The sequence below is a fragment of the Babylonia areolata genome, chromosome 21 (genome assembly GCF_041734735.1).
Source record: "Babylonia areolata isolate BAREFJ2019XMU chromosome 21, ASM4173473v1, whole genome shotgun sequence".
Classification (NCBI taxonomy): domain Eukaryota; kingdom Metazoa; phylum Mollusca; class Gastropoda; order Neogastropoda; family Buccinidae; genus Babylonia; species Babylonia areolata.
Genome location: NC_134896.1, coordinates 10,555,617 through 10,576,991, shown reverse-complemented (window position 1 = coordinate 10,576,991; position 21,375 = coordinate 10,555,617). Strand labels below are relative to the sequence as shown.

Here is a 21,375-nt window from a genome sequence, read left to right as displayed (position 1 = left end):
AAAAGTTAGTCCACCCCGTCGTTCTCCCAACACGCTTTTGTGTACAGCACACGTGTTGCTTGCTTCTGTGCCGGAGGCTCAGCCCAGTATAGCGGATTGCCCCCCACACCCCCTTGGGTTTTTCCGCGGACATTTCCTTTCTTTTTTTTTATCACCGGTGTTATGCAAACTGCCTCCAGTGTTTCTACATCTCAAGTGGTTGGTCAGGAACCAAAGAAGACCTGTGAGGGTTTCTCCCGCTGCAACATAAAGCGACGAACGTGGGAGTGTGAAGAGGACGCCGTACTGACGGAGGAGTGAGGGCGGTGGTGGTGGTGGTGGTGGTGGGGCTGATGGTGGGGAGAGGTGGCAGGCAGGTAAGGGCACGGTTTCTGGTGAACGAACACCGTGCCCCCAGCTAGGGGTATGTTGTTGGGGTCCTGTCGGGAACAGAAGGAAGGAGAAGGTACACTCATGTTATCGATCATGATTCAATCTATGATAACGGTAATGATTCAATCTATGATCTATGATAACGGTCATGATTCAATCTATGATAACGATAATGATTCAGTCTACGATGATAATAATTCAGTCTATGATAACGATAATAATTAAATCTATGATAACGATAATGACAGATTAAATCTATAATAGCGATAATGATTGATTAAATCTATGATTACGATAATTATTCAATCTATAATAGCGATAATGATTCAATCTATGATAGCGATAATGATTCAATATATATAGCGCCTTTTCGTGTAAAAACACGCTCAACTGTGCTATACAAAGTAAAAACCCAACGTGCACAATATGCATTTAAACAAGACAACAAAAACTTACATGCATTACCCTGCACAGACATCAAACCAAACCATCAGTCAAACACTAATTGACATTATTTACGTTCACACACACACACACACACACACACACACAGTGTTTGAATTATGCACAGATCATATCAAAATACTTACTGTTACCAAAGTGACACGCACATCTTGTCTTTTAATGAATACACAGTCAGTTGAATGGGGACTTGCACACATATGCATAATTCAGCACAAGCACATCTTCATCTCGTGCTCATTAACTGAAGTGTCAGAAACACTGAACAGTGAGTGAATGTGTGTGTTAAGAAATTCCGATCCACACACCCCTTTTCATCAGAAATTGTTTTCTCAGGACTGCTTCCAGAAATTAATTGACAGCCGTAAAGTCATGAATGTGATTGCGAATCACGTTTGAGTGTTAAAAAAAACAAAAAACAACAACAACAACAACAACAACAAAAAAAAAAAAAACAGATAAAAAGAAAAAGAAGAAGAAGTAGAAGATTGCAAGTGGGGAGCAAAATCTTGTGACCATGAATAAGAATGGAATTAAGAGGAATACCTTTCACCAAATATAAAAAAAATTATGTGTTGGCACTTAGGCATGTTGAAATATTCAAATGGTTTAGGAAAAAATCTTTACTCACTGAAATGGAGATCTGAACATGAACACTCACTCATTTTATTCAATAACTGAACAATCAGTTCATGTGTATTAAAGGAATATTTAAAAATGAAATAAAAAGAAAAGGCCCCCTAGCCTTTTACGGCCATGGGGGCAGTGAATTCATATCCACTGTGTCCCGGTCAAGCCACAGGAAGGCGGGGGCCTAATCCTTACCTTTTGCTGTTTTAACCTTCCACAATCAAAATCGAGTGCCCTTTTACACCTGTGTAGAGTGAGGAAAATTGGAGTGAAGTATACCTTTTCCAAGGATACAAAACCATTCCGAAACAGTGCCTCGTACCCTGATGACTGGTAAACACTGGGTCCGAATTTCAACTACACGTCTTTCGCAATACCGAATTTTAAAAATGGAGGTGATACACAATAGCCGATGAAACACAGAATAACTCAGGAGGAGGAGGAATTTTTTAAAATGTCCCGTCACACATATCGGTGATTGAAGACATTTTGTTAAAGTATTTATGAATACATTTGAGTATTATCGGTTAGAAGGGGTGGGAGATGTGGATGATTGGAGGGTTGGGAGAAACTGAGCAAATGAGGGTAAAAATGTGGGTGAAATTTGGAAGAACCCCCCCCCCCCCCTCTAAATACAGTTACAGGAAATTACTTAAAGGACTTCGTAAAAGAGAAGTCGTTAAACTGACAAGCGAAACAACTGATAATGAATGCAAAAAGTCAAAAACTCAGTCTCACCTCCACCTCATATCTCTTCATGTGGGTCACAGCAGGTCGTGACCTTGAATACGCTGGCCGCGGCTCGCGCTGTGACGAACAGAAGGATGCTATGCGAGCTTCAAGGTCACGCAGATTACCATCACTGGTTTCCCAGTCATAGAAGGAGTCTTCGTACAGTTCTTCATACCCCTGCGTACCGCCCCCTTCTGCCCATGCTGGTTCCCGCTCCAGTTTGGTGCGTAGCTCTGAGCGGGCTGAGTTGGTGTACAGCACTCGTATCCTGTACATGATACAGAATGTTATATCGTTTCCTGTAAGAGAATATCATTTGTGGTGTATGTTAAACAAACAATGCACGAAAATCGCAGTCATTCAATATGAATACATAAAGGACATTTAAGATGTAAACCTCACATATACGCACATGGAATGGTCACAGTGAGAGAATAGGGAAAACTACCAGGCTATAATCAAACATGGGCATTTATGATTAACATCAAGCTATTCAACAGTTCTTAAATCTACGCAGAGTATAGAATACACACGAACACACACACACACACACACACACACACACACACACACACACACACACATTAGCGCGCTCTCAACCACAGGCACATACACACACAGAGGCACATAGGCACAAACACACACACACACACACACACACACACACACACACACAGAGGCACACACACACACACACACACACACACACACACACACACACACAAAAAAGGAATGATCGATCGTTAGAAACTGAGATACTTTAGGCATAAAAACGATTATGGGTTAAGACCAATAAAGTACTTAAGAAATGAATTAAACGAGGCATAAAGCTATTGCGGATTCTAAGAGATGTATAACAGACAGCCGGAAAGATGGAATATCTGACAATGTTTGAATAAAACTCACACTCGACCAAAGAGACACAGGTACAAAAAGAAAACCAATTTCTGACAACATAATGAATCAGATTTTGCGATTTATTCAGGGACCATCTGTCAGTGTGGTTTGAAATTATTTGGATTGTAAATAACGTGTTCGAATTAAGGAAGAAGAAAAAAGTTTGAAGAGGCCTTCTGTCAGTGTGGTTTGAAATGGAATGGATTGTAAGTAACGTGATCTTCTTCTTAGTTCGTTGGCTGCAGTTCCCACGTTCACTCGTATGCACACAAATGGGCGTTTTTACCCCGCCAAGTAGGCAACCATACTCCATTTTCGGGGGTAAATAACGTGTTCGAATAAATGAAGAAGAAAAAAAAGGAACCCCCCCCCAAAAAAAAACAAAACAAAACAAACAAACAAAAAAAAAATCCTGACCTGTTCTCGTTCTTGTCTCGCTGCATGGCTTCCATTTGAAGGAAAATCTCCGACACGGTACTGTGATCCAGAGTATTGCTGTCCTCCTCTCCGCCTCTCCCTGTGCCGCCGGTAGACCCCACGCCGTAGGTGGCTGCCCCCCAGGGGCTGTCGTCCTGGTCCTGGCAGGGCACGATGCGCATGTCCACAGCAGAGCGCGGCCTGGCGGAGGCGAAGGGGCGGACGGCCATACGTGACGAGTAGACCCCTGCGTGTACAGGACATGAAAATAGACCGCTGGTGAGTTTCGTATTTACGTGATTTATAGAGGCGCATCACATGATCTCTGCTGTGGAAGTTGATTGGCTCTCCGAAATTTTGAGCAACAGAGGCAGAACGTGCGAAACAGAAGGCTTTTTTTTTTTCTCGACTTTTGCTTCAAATTTTGTTCTTTTTAATTGTGCACATATCGTACAGATATTTGAATCGTTAACCTGTAGCCTTTGTCTTTGTCCGCATTTTTCATCTGCGTTCATGTGTGTGTGTGTGTGTGTGTGTGTGTGTGTGTGTGTGTGTGTGTGTTTATAATTTTCAAACAGAGGTGGTGTAGCGTCGTCACGCTTTGACGCTTCCCTTGAAACTAAAAACCGAAACCGAAACTTACCTGGAGCAGCAGAGGCAGGGCGTGGGGGGAGGTAACCTCTTCGCGGACTGACAACAGTTTGATGATGATGATCATCATCATCATCGTTGTCGTCGTAGTCATCGTCGTCATGGCCGTCGTCCTCCAGTCGTGGCTCCTCCTTCTGCCCCAGCAGCTCCCGCTCGGCCTTGACATTGCCTTTCAGCTGCTGGATGCTTCGCGGCACCTTCCTCCTAAGTGTGGTGTACGTGTTCAGCATGCTGTGTGGGGTGGGCACAGGGGAGAGACAAAGAGAGACAAAGAGAGTTAATCGAACTAATGTTTAAAAATAAACGAAAAAGCCCCCCCCCCCCCTCTCTCTCTGCCCCCCCCAAAAAATACACCACACAACAACATCAACAACAAACAACAACAACCAAACAAACTATGGCCAGTGTGCACCCCGGCTCTGACAAGTTTCAGTTTCAGTTTCAGTAACTCAAGGAGGCGTCACTGCGTTCGGACAAAACCATATACGCTACACCACATCTGCCAAGCAGATGCCTGACCAGCAGCGTAACCCAACGCGCTTAGTCAGGCCTTGAGAAAAAAAAAAGAAAAAAAAAGAAAAAAAAGGGGAATAAATAATAGATAAGCTTACATAAATAAATGAATAAATAATGATTATAATATAGAAAAAGGTAGTAGTAGTAATAATAATAATAATAATAAAAAAAAGAGAAAAAAGACAGCAATGATGATAAATAAGCAAACAAATGTAAAAACATCTCTACAAACTAAGGTATACTGTATTTGTCACAGTATAATGTGAATGTCAGAAGATAAAAAAAAACCCACACCCAAAACCAAAAAAACTTGGGAAAATGTCGTGGTGTTGTTCATGTACTCATCCTTGCGCATAACCGCAAAACTGAAACAAATTCATTGATTCAATGAATGACCCACACTCACAAAGCAACAAAATAAGGTAAAACAAAAACAGAAGCAAGGGGGCAGTATTTCAGATGATAATTACATTATTAACATAAAACCAGATACAAATTAAAAGCACATAAAAAAAAACAAACTTGGAGGAAGACACAAAATTAATATTCCCGCATATGGCAAAGTGTAAATCATAATACAACCTTCACGATAAACTGTAGCTCTCTCTCCCTCTCCCCCGTCTCTACTCCATCACGCACACATAATAAACACATACGCAGAAATTACACAGACACGTATACAACAGACACATACAGGCAGACATACAAATAGTCAGATAGAAAGACACGACACACACACACACACACACACACACAGAGTAATCAACGAAACAAGTCACCACACCACACCACACCACACCACACCACGCCACACCACACAACGCCACGCCACTCACTTGAGAGTCCTCAGCTTGGCGTAGGGACTCTTCAACAGAACCTTCGTCTTGGAAGCCGAGGCCTCCCTGTAGTACAGCGAGTCGGGGACGCAGGGCTTGATGAGCGGCGCTTTGCCCTGCAGGAACATGCGCACAAGGCTCTTCTCCTCCTCCTGCTCCGCGACAGTGGCGGCAGGGCGCTGGCAGTGGTCGTCTCCCTTGCCGGCGGCGCGACGTCGCCACGGCCTGTGTGAGGCCTGCAGGCGGCGCTGTTTGGCGGAGGCCGTGGCGTGCAGACCACTCAGGATAGGGAGCTGGGAGGCTTTGGAGCTGTGGAGGCGAGCTGCCAGTTTCTGGCCGGAGGCAGACAGACATGGGTGCGATGAGATGAGATGAGATGAGATGCTGTTTACTTGTCTATGTTGTGATAATGCACCTGACCAAATTTCTCCAGTTGGAGATAATAAAGTTATTCTTATCTATCTTATCTTATGACTTGAGATGGGAAGGGGAAAGAGAGAGCGAGAGAGAGGGGGGGATAAAGAGAGAGAGAGAGAGGGGGGGAGGATGATCAAGGGAGAGAGATCGAGAGAGGGGAGAGAGGGGGAGAGAGGGGAGAGACAGACGGAGAGAGAGAGAGTGTGAAGAGACAGAGAGACAGAGAGAGAGAGAGAGAGGGGGAAGAGACAGAGAGAGAGGGAAGAGACAGAGAGACAGACAGAGAGAGAGGGGAGAGACAGAGTGAGAGAGAGGGGGAAGAGACAGAGAGATATATATATAGAGAGAGAGACGGAAGAGACAGAGACACAGAGAGAGAGAGACAGAGAGAGAGACAGAGGGAAAAAGAGTAAAAGTAAGACAGAGAGAGAGGAGGGAGGGAAAGAGAGAGGGAGAGGGAGAGAGAGGAGGGAGGGAGGGAAAGAGAGTAAAAGTAAGAGAGAGAGAGAGGAGGGAGGGAAAGAGAGAGGGAGAGGGGGGAAGGAGAGAAAGGGAGAGAGAGAGAGAGGGAGGGAGGGGGGTTGTTCGTAAGAGACTGTGGAATCCATGCGTGTTTCTTGGGATGTTTCTTGACTACGAAGTGTTCTGGATGATTCTTGGTTGTACTTTCTTTCTTCTTTTTTTTTTCTTTCATTTCAGTCATTTGTCTTCCACATCCTTTTTTTTTTTTTTTTCAGATTTGGTGTAATGTGCATGGCTCATTCCGCAAGCTTTGCAGGGGGCAGCTCTTTGAAAGTGAAACAGAAACTGCTGTAGCGGAGGCCATAGGGCTGGCTACCTGACAGACGTTCTCCAAGAGAAGGCGGACGGTGTGGGGGTGCTTCTTGGCCACCAGACGCTCGTAGTTCTTGGCGTTCAGGACGAACACCTCTGTGGTGGCGGTGGACACTAGGGTGGCCATGTTGGTCTCCAGGTCCAGCACCATTTCAGCGTCCCCTGCACACACACACACGCAATCACGGACACACAGGCACACACACACACATACACACACACACACAAACACGCACACACACACACACACACGCACACACACACACATACACACGCACACACACATACACACACGAATACACACATATGCGCGCACGCACACATGCACACATATACACACACATATGTAGAAGAAACTGTCCACCCCTTGTTTTATTCTATACCTAATTATTCTATTCCCCTTATTCTATCCCCTTCCCCCTTGTAGCCTTCACTTCTGCTCCTCGTTTCCTCCTCCTTTCACTATTTTACACACACACACACACACACACACACACACACACACACACACACACACACACACACACACACAATCAACAGAGAATCATGCGGGTTGTTCACTGCTTGACAATTAATGAATCTTTCTTTGTTATACAGTCTGTCTCCGAGCTGTGAATTGTTGTAGAACTGTTAAAGGTTTGCCACTGTAAAACGACCTGTTGTTAATTGTTGGACATTAGCTGGATGAATATTAATTTTTGTTGTTAGCTTTTGGAAGATGGAAGTTTATTGTTCACTGCTACACAATAATAGTTTAGTAATGATTCTTATAGACTGAGACAGGAGGAAAAGAGAGAGAGAGAGAGGAGGGGCGAGAGAGAGAGAGAGAGTCTTGTGTCGCATTCCTTTGCTGTATCAAAGGACGTTTACCATGTCTAAGAACTACTTACAACTAATCAGCAACGGACATTCACACACACGCGCGCGCGCGCGCACACACATACACATGCACGCACGCACTCTCTCTCACACACACATACACACACACACTCACACACACACACACACCTTCACACATTCACACACACACATACACATTCACACACACACACACACACACACACACACACACACACACACACACACTCACACACACACACACACACACACACACACACACACACACACACACACACACACACACACACACACACTATATAGCACGACACAGAATAAAGTAAGAGTTTAAACACCAAACCCACCGAACACCTCGTTCTTCTCCAAACTGCACAAGTCCACAGTACGTCCTCTCATTCTCTGCTCTGCCGCTGCGTACCCTTCCTGTCTGCGTACCTCAATCTGCGCATGCGTCCTGCGAACCTTCGGGGTTTTGGCTCTGTCTCGCACTGCCGGTTTTCTGGAATTGGGAAACAGACACCGAACAGAAATGCAGCTACCATAACTGATAAATTTTCAGTAGGGCAAAGACGGCTAACTTTTCAACACACACGTGGCTGCTCCAGGCTTACCATAAGGTAGGTAAGTGGTACAAAGAAACAAACCCAGAAAACCCAGAAAGTATTTTTTTTTAAAAAGGGGGTCTCAAATTACGTTCATAGGGTATGCTTTTCATCTAACATACATAGACATACAGACAGTCAGTCAACCAAGAAAGACACACAGCTAACGAAGAAGTCTTCTTCTTCGTTCTTGGGCAGCAACCCGAGAGGGCTTTTACGTGTATGATCGTTTTAATCCCGCCATGTAGGCAGCCATACTCCATTTTCGGGGGTACAAGGAAGACATAAGCCAGCCACATAGACACACAACCATATAGACACACAACCACATAGACAAAAAAACCACACAGCCACATAGACAAAAAGCCACACAGCCATATAGACACAGCCACACAGACAAAAAGCCACACAGCCACACAACCATACAGCTACATAGACAAAAAGCCACACAGCCATATAGACACACAGCCACAAAGACAAAAAGCCACACAGCCACATAGACACACAGCCACAAAGACAAAAAGCCACACAGCCACATAGACAAAAAGCCACACAGCCACATAGACACACAGCCACAAAGACAAAAAGCCACACAGCCACATAGACAAAAAGCCACACAGCCACATAGACACACAGCCACAAAGACAAAAAGACACACAGCCATATAGACAAAAAGCTACATAGCCACACAACCATATAGCCACACAGCCACATAGACAAAAAAGCTACATAGCCACACAACCACATAGACACACAGCCACATAGACAAAAAGTCACACAGCCACATAGACAAAAAGCTACATAGCCACACAACCATATAGCCACACAGCCACATAGACAAAAAGCCACACAGCCATATAGACAAAAAGCCTCATAGCCACACAACCATATAGACACACAGCCACATAGACAAAAAGCCACACAGCCATATAGACAAAAAAGCCTCATAGCCACACAACCATATAGCCACACAGCCACATAGACAAAAAGCCACACAGCCATATAGACAAAAAGCCTCATAGCCACACAACCATATAGACACACAGCCACATAGACAAAAAGCCACACAGCCATATAGACAAAAAAGCCTCATAGCCACACAACCATATAGCCTCACAGCCACAAAGACAAAGAGCCACACAGACACACAGCCACATAGACAAAAAAGCCTCATAGCCACACAACCATATAGCCTCACAGCCACAAAGACAAAGAGCCACACAGACACACAACCATATAGCCTCACAGCCACATAGACAAAAAGCCACACAGCCATATAGACACACAGCCACACAGACAAAAAGCCACACAACCACATAGACAAAAAGCCACACAGCCACATAGACACACAGCCACAAAGACAAAAAGCCACACAGCCACACAGCTTCCTAGACACAGACACAAAGCCACACAGCCACACAAACACAGACAAACAGCCACACAGACACAGCCACACAGCCACATAGATACACAGCCAATAAGACAGACTCACAACCTGCCTGGCAGCCACACAGACACTAATACAGACAGGCGTATGTGACTGACTTGACAGACATATGGACATATACATACACATACAGATAGACGGACGTACAGACAGACAGACAGACAGGTGACTTACTTATCAGACATAAGTAAGGGCTTATGCACATAGATGTGTACATTTAGACCAGAGAGGCGAACGGAGGGACGGACAGTCAGACAGACAAGACGAGGGACTGACCTGACAGATAAAGGGACATATATACATGGAATCGTATAAACAGAGAGACGAACGGACGGACAAACAGACAATGTATATATATATATATATATATATATATATATATATACATGTGTTTGTCATCTAATTCGAAATTTACCGGGGGAGGAGGGGTTGAACTGAGGTGGTTGTCCGCTAAAGCAAACACCCACTATCCTTGTATGCAGGTTTTGAAGCATGGAGACATGTTCGACAACAATATATATATATATATATATATATATATATATATATATATATATATAGAGAGAGAGAGAGAGAGAGAGAGAGAGAGACGGATGGATGGAAGGACAGACAAACAGACAGACAGACATGTGACTAACTTGTTTGCGGTAGTGAGGGGGTCAGGAGGAGGTTTCAGCAATGACGGAAACTGGACCTCATGCCGGCTGGGCTCCATGCTCACCCTCACCTGACCACTGTCATTCGGGAAAAAAAAAGAAAAAAGGGGTCACCAAACAGCAAGTCTTACACGCCATGCAAACGCAGACACACATAGAAGCAATAGCTGTGGATCCATATATTATCAATATGGAACGGAGTGCCTTAATCATGCAGACGCGACTGCTGGAAAAGGAATGATCTTTGTTTTTAAAGTCAAGTCAAGATTTTATTCCAAAAACTCCCATGTGGGCACATGAAAAAAACCCAACAACAAAATTGGCAAAAGGCAAACGATACCTGGCCACAATGTATGTGGCAAGGTCACACAGAACATGACGGACTTGTAATTCAGTAAATGAAATAATGCTGCGCTCAGAGTATTATCTGAACACAAACGCATCTAATTTCATAGAAATAACACAAACAACACTAACAATAACTAACCAAAGTGTATAGGAATCTAGCCGAGGAAAACAGTAATATTTCAAAATGTTGCATGATAATTCCTATAAATTTAGACAGTTTCAACAAGGATGACTTTGTCATAAACCGTTGCGAGAAGGGTGTGAGTGAAGGACTGTGATGGACTGGAAAAGGCAGTGAATTCCAGGCTTGCACAGCTGAAGAACTAAAAACTCTCCCGCCTTGTTTGTCTCAGCTCTTCTTCTTCTTCGTTCGTAGGCTGCAACTCCCACGTTCACTCGTATGTACATGAGTGGGCTTTGACAGTTTTTACCCCACCTTTTAGGCAGCCATACTCCGTTTTTCGGGGGGGTGCATGCTGGGTAATGTTCTTGTTTCCATTACCCACCGAACGCTGACATGGATTACAGGATCTTTAACGTGCGTATTTGATCTTCTGCGTGGGTATACACACGAAGGGGGTTCAGGCACTAGCAGGTCTGCACATATGTTGACATGGGAGATCGGAAAAATCTCCACTTTTTACCCACCAAGCGCCGTTACCGAGATTCGAACTCGGGACCCTCAGATTGAAAGTCCAACGCTTTAACTCACTCAGTACGGCCAGTCCTCTCTTCTCCTCTACACAAACTCCTCGGATGTCCAGTGGGTGTCTCTATGACCCAACCTTTAGCTTCCGTCGTCAGAATTGTGGTATTCTTTGTCAACATTCACCTCTTCAGTGTAAGAGCCTTCCGCTTGCAATATTTTGATGATGGTAATTGGGGTAAAACGCTGTTAACGTCGTATCTTTCGCCGTTCGTATGGAGAGAGTTAACCACTCGGTTATTGGGCCCGTCAATTTGTCTCAGCTGAATTTGGGAACGGAAAAAAATCCTACCATCAGTGGAAGGGGCATATTTGTTTAAAAAGAAAGAAGTATTCCGAGGTGCAGTTCCAGAAATGAAAAAAAAGAAAAAAACAAGAAGAGAGACATTGAATATCGTATTTTATTCTCACACTCGTCGTCGTCGTCGTCGTCGTCAACATCATCATCATTATTATCACCACTAACACTACCACTACTCAAAGAATGCAAAAATGACATCATGCTGTGAAACTAGGTCATCATCATCACCATCTCTAGAAAATTAACAAAAAAAGTTGCATAAAGCCGTATAACTATATGATAATGATGAAGATGAGGAGAAGGAGGAGATAGAGGACGACATCGACCTTGATGATGATGATGATTGATGGAGAAAGTCTGTAAAAGTCTATGGGTTGTGAGACAAGACTCACTTTGACAGGAACTGTCGACGGAGTCTGTGAAAGCCGTGGACTGTGACTGTGTGAGATAAGATTCTTTGATAAGAAATGTTGACGTTTCATCATCATTATTATCACCACTAACACTACCACTACTCAAAGAATGCAAAAATGACATCATGCTGTGAAACTAGGTAATCATCATCACCATCTCTAGAAAATTAACAAAAAAAAGTTGCATAAAGCCGTATAACTATATGATAATGATGAAGATGAGGAGAAGGAGGAGATAGAGGACGACATCGACCTTGATGATGATGATGATTGATGGAGAAAGTCTGTAAAAGTCTATGGGTTGTGAGACAAGACTCACTTTGACAGGAACTGTCGACGGAGTCTGTGAAAGCCGTGGACTGTGACTGTGTGAGATAAGATTCTTTGATAAGAAATGTTGACGTTTCATCATCATTATTATCACCACTAACACTACCACTACTCAAAGAATGCAAAAATGACATCATGCTGTGAAACTAGGTCATCATCATCACCATCTCTAGAAAATTAACAAAAAGTTGCATAAAGCCGTATAACTATATGATAATGATGAAGATGAGGAGAAGGAGGAGATAGAGGACGACATCGACCTTGATGATGATGATGATTGATGGAGAAAGTCTGTAAAAGTCTATGGGTTGTGAGACAAGACTCACTTTGACAGGAACTGTCGACGGAGTCTGTGAAAGCCGTGGACTGTGACTGTGTGAGATAAGATTCTTTGATAAGAAATGTTGACGTTTCATCATCATTATTATCACCACTAACACTACCACTACTCAAAGAATGCAAAAATGACATCATGCTGTGAAACTAGGTCATCATCATCACCATCTCTAGAAAATTAACAAAAAAAGTTGCATAAAGCCGTATAACTATATGATAATGATGAAGATGAGGAGAAGGAGGAGATAGAGGACGACATCGACCTTGATGATGATGATGATTGATGAAGAAAGTCTGTAAAAGTCTATGGGTTGTGAGACAAGACTCACTTTGACAGGAACTGTCGACGGAGTCTGTGAAAGCCGTGGACTGTGACTGTGTGAGATAAGATTCTTTGATAAGAAATGTTGACGTTTCTGACCATCGGTCTTGCACCAGGGACTGTGATCAGTGGAAATGACAGTGGATGCATAGGCAAGACGTAGGAGAAGTTATAAGTATTATTCAGCAGAAAAAAAAAACGAAACCCCCCCCCCACCCCCACCCCCCGCCTAACTTCGATGGGGGAGAGATCTGACTGCAGATGAGGTCATGGACATTCAGAGGAAAAGGTCAGGTCCGGAGTAGAAGAAGAAAGGTCTAGTTAGAGTGGGGGAGAAAGAAAAAAAAATGACTAAGATGGTGACGATGACAATGATGATAATGATGATGATGATGATGATGATGGTGGTGGTGGTGGTGGTGGTGATGACGATGATGATGACGATGTAATGACGACGACGATGATGATCACGACGATGATAATGACAATGATGAAGATGATGATGACGATGGTGATGATGATGGTGATGATGATGATGATGATGACGACGACGATGATAATGACAATGATGATTACGACGATGATGATGATGATGATGATGGGGGTGGTGATGATGACGACGATGATAACGACAATGATGATGACGACGGTGATAATGACAATGGTGATGACTGTGACACTGATGATGACGTGATGACGACAGCGTTGGTGTGGCGACGATGCTGATGACGATGATGTGGATAACGATAACGACGATGATGATGGCAATGATGATGATGATGATGATGACGGTGACGATGACAACAGTGGTGGTGATGGTGACGACCTGAGGATGAAGACCAGACCATGGGCGGGCTGGCCCTGTCTCATGATGATGGAGCCAAAGGGGTGGACCTCCTTCCTCAGGCTCATTTCCAACAGTCGTCGGGGCTTTTCCGTCCACGAGCCGAAGAGAGCGTTGCGCTGGATGAACTGCACTCTCTCCTGGAAGGCCGCCTCTTCTTTGGCCTGCGCGCAGTCATGTTACACACCCCCATGTCCGTGAACAGCCTGAGAGTTTTGTCATACTACTGCTGCTGCCACTATTGCTGCTGCTACTATTGCTGCTGCTGCTACTGCTCCTTCTGCTGCTGCTACTACGACCACTGTTGCTACCACTTCTACTAACGATAAGTAATACTATGCATACTACTATTAACGATTAGCATTATTGTGCATACTACTACTGCTGCTGCTACTACTACTGCTGCTGCTACTACTAATGCTGGTGCTGGTGCTGCTGCTGCTACTACTACTGCTGCTGCTGCTACTACTACTGCTGCTGCTGCTACTACTACTACTACTACTGCTGCTGCTGCTGCTGCTGCTGCTAATACTACTACTAAAATCATCATCATCATGCCTAACAACAATGATAACAATAATGCTAATGATAATGCTAACAACAACACCAATAATGATAATAATAAAGTATGTGTGCGAACCAGCCGCCGTGGCGAAGTGGTTAGCGTCGCGGACTGACGGTTGGGAGGACGCGGGTTCGAATCCCAGCGGAGGTGGGTTTTTCGGCCCGTGGCCGGCTCCTACCCAGAGCTGAGTGTGCTGTGGGCTTAAATGGGGAGACTGGGACCACACAGTCGAGTGTCATCCACTCCAAGGATGCGTCTTTGGGTGTGTTGCTCTAATTACTTGACCAACACTGCAAGTGTCTGTATCTCTCGGGCCTGGTTAACGCCGGGATATCATTATGACAGGAAGCGTAGAGTACAGCCTTGTCACGCAGTCCCAAACCAAAATGGACCTCCACAGCAACATCGTCATCATCATCGTCATCCTCCTCCTTCATCGTCATCAATAGAAACAAAATAGTCTCAAAGTCTGTGGCCTTTCATGCCCTGCTCTCATGGTGACCTCAGTTTCGATGCCCCTCCACTTCCGTGCTTGGGGTGAGTCCTGTCAATGTCGTCAGTGTCGACAGATTGTTTGAGGGACGTGGTGGCGGTCTCCACTCTGGGAGGGACGCTCACTCAGTCTGGCTCCGCGACTAAGCCATTATTGTCGTTAGTAGGGGGCTTAGTAGGTGGTGTCCTAAGTATGTGTGCGGGTCTGTCTGTGTGCTCCTGCTTTCCGCGCGCGCGCGCGCGCGCGCGCGTGTGTGTGTGTGTGTGTGTGTGTGTGTGTGCGTGTGCGTGTTTGTGTGTGTGTACAAGCACGTGCAAGCTTGCATGTGGATGTATATCTATGCATGCCAATCTGCATGTCGTGTGCACACACAAGTGTAGGCCAGTGAGTTTGGGTTCGTGTGTTTGTGTTCGCGAGCTCGAAAGTAAGCCATCCACGTATGGTATATGTAGCTCACGGACAAGCATGTGTATGCGTGTTGTGCATGCTTGTTTGCGCTCGGAAGTAATCCAGTTCTGGACTGACTTCTTCGCTAATAGCCATTGGGGACTGTCTCACACAGCCACTAGATCAACACAGTGGCTGAGGTTGACCTTGCGGCTATACATACGGCCACTGTGCTTGCTAACCTGTTGGGCGTCTGTCAACAAGACCAGAACCAAAGTAACAGAGAGAGAGAGAGAGAGAGAGAGAGAGAGAGAGAGAGAGGAAGGGGGTGAGGGGGGGAGGGTTCCGGGAGGAGGGGGGAGTGATGGGGGGAGGGGGTAGGGGGTGGAGGTAGGCAGGGAGAGAGAGAGTGGGAGAGAGAGGGGGTGGTAAAGGGGGGGAAAGAGAGCAAGAGGGTGGGAGAGAGAGACAGAGTGGTATAGATATTGACAGAGCGAAAGAGAGAGAGAGAGAGAGAGAGAGAGAGAGAGAGAGAGAGAGAGAGAGAGAGAGAGAGACTGGGTCGTGGTAGAGAGGGATAGAGTCAGACTGACAGACAGATCGCTATATATATATATATATATATATATTTACATGTGGACACACACACACACACACACACATATATCTGTATTTCTTTTTCTTTTTTTTATCAAAACAGATTTCTCTGTGTGATATTCGGACTGCTCTCCCCAGGGACAGCGCGTCGCTATATTACAGCACCACCCATTTTGGGGGGTATTTTTTCCTGGGTGCAGTTTGTATTTGTTTTTTCTTTCGAAGTGGATTTTTTCTACAGAATTTTGCCAGGAACAACCGTTTTGTTGCTGTGGGTTCTTTTACGTGCGCTGGGTGCATGCTGCACACGGGACCTCGGTTTATCGTCTTATCCGAATGACTAGCGTCCAGACCACCACTCAAGGTCTAGTGGAGGGGGAGAAAATATCGGCGGCTGAGCGCACTCAGATTCTCTCGCTTCCTTGGCGGACGCATTACCTCTAGGACATCACTCCACTGTGTGTGTTCGTTCGTTCTTTAGTTTAGCGTCTTTTCACTATCAGTGATATTAGACGAAAAAAAAAAAGAAGTGTGGGAGGGGGGCGGGGGAAGTGGGGGGTGGGGGTGGGGGGGGGGTGGGGGTGGGAAGGGGAGAGGGAAGAAGAAAAAAAAAGGCGCAAAAACTACCAAAAACATGCATAACTAACATGATTTTATATTTAACAGTAACAATTCAATAATAATAATAATAATAACGATCAGAAACCATGAACACAATTCTGAAGTACATCAAAGGAATGTAGAAATAGGGCTATGAACTAATGCCTGTGAAAGTTCGACCATAAGAACCTCGTCAGAAATAACACTCTGTGTGTGTGTGTTCGTTCGTTCTTTTGTTTAGCGTCTTTTCACTATCAGTGATATTAGACGTCATGTGTGTGTGTGTGTGTGTGTGTGTGTGTGTGTGTGTGTGTGTGTGTGTGTGTGTGTGTGTGTGTGTGAGTGTCTGTCTGTGTGTCTGTGTGTCTATATACATATATGTGAGTGCGTGCGTGCGTGTGTGTGTGTGTGTGTGTGTGTGTGCGTGTGTGTGTGTGTGTGTGAGAGAGAGAGAGAGAGAGAGAGAGAGAGAGAGAGAGAGAGAAAGGGAGAGAGATAATAATAATAAATAATAATAATAATAATGGTATTTATATAGCGTTGAATCTTGTGCAGAGACAAATCAAAGCGCTTTCGAGAGAATGTTCTGCATGCATGCGCACGCGCGCGTGCGTGCTTGTGTGTGTGTGTGTGTCTGTGCGTCTCTGTGTGTCTGTGTCTGTGTGTGTGAGCGCTCGTGTGAATGCTGCATTCGTGTATGCACTTGCCTGTACGTTTGCTCGTGGTGAATGGAAAAGCGGTCAACGACACGCTTTCTGAGCTGAGAATATGCGTAATTAGGGAAATGTAATGCCAGTGACCTACTTGACCACGGGCAGAAAATGAGCCTGTTAGCTTTGGGTCTGGTAACATGTTTATGTTACGGTTCACGGGAAGCTTCTGTGCCTGTTGTGAAGGCGAGAGAGCGAGGAAGAGAGAGAACAAGTGTGTGTGTGTGTGTGTGTGTGTGTGTGTGTGTGTGTGTGTGTGTGTGTGTGTGTGTGTGTGTGTGTGTGTGTGTGTGTGTGTGTGTGTGTGTGTGTGTGTGTGTGTGAAAGAGAGAGAGAGAGAGAGAGAGAGAGAAACGAAGAGAGAGAGAGAGAGAGACAGACAGACAGACAGAGAAAGACATAAAGACAGAACTCAGAACTGTTTTAATGTAAGGCCACCGACCTGTATACATATGAATGCACGTGTTACATACACACACACACATACGAAAACCCAGCCTTGAGTTGGATGATCCACAAAATGTTAGAAAGAATAAATTAATAATAAAACAAAACAAAATAAAAAGCTAAGGGTAATTGAGAAACATGTCTTTCATCTAAGACTGAGCGCTTTCTGCTATCTGTTTTAACGCATAAAAAAACCCCCAAAAAACATTGCTACATCTCTTGACACAAAGCTGTTGATATTTTGAAGTGAGTGGCGTGCTATGGGAATCCTTAAACTTTATATATATGCTTGGATAAGTATTTCTTTCTCAGAAAGACATAAAGACAGAGACAGAGAGTTGCTGAAAGATAACAGAGAAAGGGGGGAAAAAAGAAACAGAGAGAAAGACAGAGAGAGAGAGAGAGAGAGAGAGAGAGAGAGAGAGAGAGAGAGAGAGAGAGAGAGAGAGAGAGATTGGGAGATAGAAGAGATTGAGAGAGAGCGAGCGAAAGAAAAGAAGAGATAAGAAAGAGAGAGAGAGAGAGAGGGAGAGAGGGGGGCGGGGGCGAAGAAATAGACAGAAAAAGACAACACATGCTCAAAGAGACAGAAACAGAAAGACAGTTTAAAAAACAAACAAACAAACAAAAAACAAAAAAAACCCCAAAAACCCAAGCCATATTATAAGGAGGAAAGAAGCCAGATCAGTTTCAAAGGACCCTCCTCCACACACATCAGCCACACCCACCCACCCACCGACAAAACCCCACACCCTCCTCACCACTTGAAGGTCCACTAATGGATTGGCAGACAGCCTTTTGTTGATCCTCTGACCTGATTCCTCACCCAGAAAGGGGAAAGTGGCCACTTGACCACCAACTTTCCCCCGGGTACACACACACAGTCTTTTTACAAGCTCTTGTGTATTATATAGAAGGGCGCTGGGCGTGGCCGAGTCGGTTAAACGTTGGAGGACTCCTGATTCAGTGTTCACCAATGATCAGGGTTTGAGGACCAGATTCAGACATAGTGATGTGTCCTTGTGAGAAAGCCGCAGTTTCTTCCGATTTTTTCCTCCTCTCTCACTCTGGACCTTGCATTTGGAATGAACTGCCCTCTTTCGCTTCGTCAGGTCTCCGCACTCAGCTCTTTCAAGTCTGGCCTTAAATCCCACCTCTTCACAAGACAGCCTCCTTTCCCAACCTCTTCCTTGTCTTCAGTTTCTTCAGTTTTAGAGTTATGCATGCGTGTGAATGACTGGTGTGAAAGCGCTTAGAATTGTCTCTGCACAAGATTCAGCGCTACATGTTCGTTCTTTAGTTTAACGTCTTTTCACTGTAAGTGACATTAGACGAGTGATATCAGCGCTATATAAATACCAGCATCATTATTATTATCATTATATCAGCGCTATATAAATACTATCATCATTATTATTATCATTATATCAGCGCTATATAAATACTATCATCATTATTATTATCATTATATCAGCGCTATATAAATACTATCATCATTATTATTATCATTATATTCACTCCGCCTAGGCGTGAGCGCCAGGAACCTAACTTCAGTTGGGGGTGGGGGGGGGGGGGGGGGGGGGGGGGGGGGGGGGGGGGGGGGGGGGGGGGGGGGGGGGGGGGGGGTTGATTTGATTAACACGGCCAAAGGAGAGGACTGGGCCCCGCCTTCCTATGCCTAGCCCTGGACACAGTGGATATGACTTCACTGCTCCGTTGGTGATAAAATAAACAAGAGAGGCAAGGCCTTCAAGACTCACTTGTGATACACTTGAAAAAAATTCCAAGCTTTTTATGCATTGAGTATAATTTCAAAATGTAATGTTTAAGATGAGAAAGATCAGTTTAAAGCAAATTAACTCCCCTAGCATTAATCACAGAGTAATTTCCCTTCTTTACCTGCTGCACCAAAGCGTTTGCAAAATAAATAAAACTTCCATGCTTAGCAAAAGAAGTTCCTGTTTGAACAAAAAATGATAATAATGACTGCTCTTGTTGTAGGGTCAGAATATCAGATCAAAGTGCCAAGTTTAGAGAATACAAAAAATATAAATATAACAGTAAATGCAGTTTGCATATAATTAGGCTTCATTTTTTTATTTTTTGTGCCCATCCCAGAGGTGCAATATTGTTTTAAACAAGATGACTGGAAAGAACTGAATTTTTCCTATTTTTATGCCTAATTTGGTGTCAACTGACAAAGTATTTGCGGAGAAAATATCAATGTTAAAGTTTACCACGGACACACAGACACACACACACACACAGACAACCGAACACCGGGTTAAAACATAGACTCAATTTGTTTACACAAGTGAGTCAAAAATGCTATGGGATCTGTGACCTGTAACACGGGGGAGGGAACAAGGGTTTCTCCAACATCTGTCTGTGAGTCTGTCAATTTGTCGTCTACCTGGTAACAAACTCACATTTCCCAAGTGAACAAGCTGAATTTGGGGGCTCATAGCACTGAAACAGTTCTGAAGCTTAATTATGAAATAATAGTTGAATAGACTGTGTACCAAGATATACAGACAGATAGATTAGAATAGATAGATAGACAGAAACATATAGATAGATAGATAGACAGACAGATAGATAGACAGATAGATAGAAAGGCAGACTGACAGACAGATAAAATGCTTCTTTTCATCACGTCCTCGTAAAGAAAAAGTAAAAGACAAGCACAGAGAGAGAGATTGAGAGAGAGAGAGAGAGAGAGAGAGAGGTGTGTGTGTGGGGAGGGGGGGGCAGGCAGGCAGAGAGACGGAGAGAGATTGATGGAGAGAGACAGAGAGAGACAGACAGACAGAGACAGAGACAGGCGGCAGAGAGGCAGAGAGAGAGAGAGAGAGAGAGAGAGAGAGAGCTAGCTGGAGGGGTGAGTGAGTGAGCGTTCTGGAAGGGAAGATCTTAATACTCTCACACACGACACTGACACCCAAACCTGTGTTGGTATACAGCACAGGACGAATGACGGATGATGGAGTGAGTGGAAGTGTCATCGCTAACAACCACCACACAGATCTCAGCACTACAAGCCATAGACACCGGCAGTGACTGTCTCAGGTGCTGTATAAGTGCCCCAGGTACAAGCCAAGCAGAGAGACACCACGGCACGTTCTCCTCCACTTTGACATGACCACCTTTTGGTACGCACCCCTTAGCCCCCACACCCCTAAAAAAAGGAGGGGGTGGGGGTCTAGGGGAGGGGAGGGGGGGTAAATATTTCGGGAGCGACAAGGACGGGATGGATGGGGGACGGAGGTGGTGCTGGGTGGGGGGAAGAAGGGAGAGGTGGTAGAAGGGGAGCGAGGAGTGCACACACACACACACGAACGCGATCGCGCGCGTGCGCACACACACACACACGAACGCCAACGCGCGCGCGCACACACACACACACACGCACAAACATACAATCACACACACACACAAAGGAAAGCGATCGCGCGCGCGCACGCACACACACACACACACGCACACACACAAACATACACTCACAAACACACACGCAAACATACATGCGTCAACATCTTAAAGGAGTGTATCGTAAGTGAAAGCTCTCTCTCTCTCTCTCTCTCTCTCTCTCTCTCTCTCTCTCTCTCTCTCTCTGTGTGTCTCTCTCTGTCTGTCTCTCTCTCTCTGT

At 44.8% G+C, this 21,375-nt stretch overlaps 1 protein-coding gene across 1 annotated transcript in view; it reads right to left on the bottom strand.

Moving 5' to 3' along the window:
• Positions 1-203: 203 nt before the first annotated feature.
• Positions 204-21,375, bottom strand: part of LOC143296303 (uncharacterized) — a 28,548-nt gene continuing 7,376 nt past the window's right edge. The window contains exons 6-14 of the mRNA XM_076608153.1: positions 13,910-14,091; positions 10,310-10,405; positions 7,967-8,121; positions 6,769-6,926; positions 5,514-5,845; positions 4,154-4,392; positions 3,511-3,757; positions 2,203-2,464; positions 204-419 (exon numbers count right to left, since the gene is read on the bottom strand). Of these exons, the coding sequence (XP_076464268.1) occupies positions 204-419; positions 2,203-2,464; positions 3,511-3,757; positions 4,154-4,392; positions 5,514-5,845; positions 6,769-6,926; positions 7,967-8,121; positions 10,310-10,405; positions 13,910-14,091 (1,887 nt within the window). The remainder of the gene's footprint in view (positions 420-2,202; positions 2,465-3,510; positions 3,758-4,153; positions 4,393-5,513; positions 5,846-6,768; positions 6,927-7,966; positions 8,122-10,309; positions 10,406-13,909; positions 14,092-21,375) is intronic.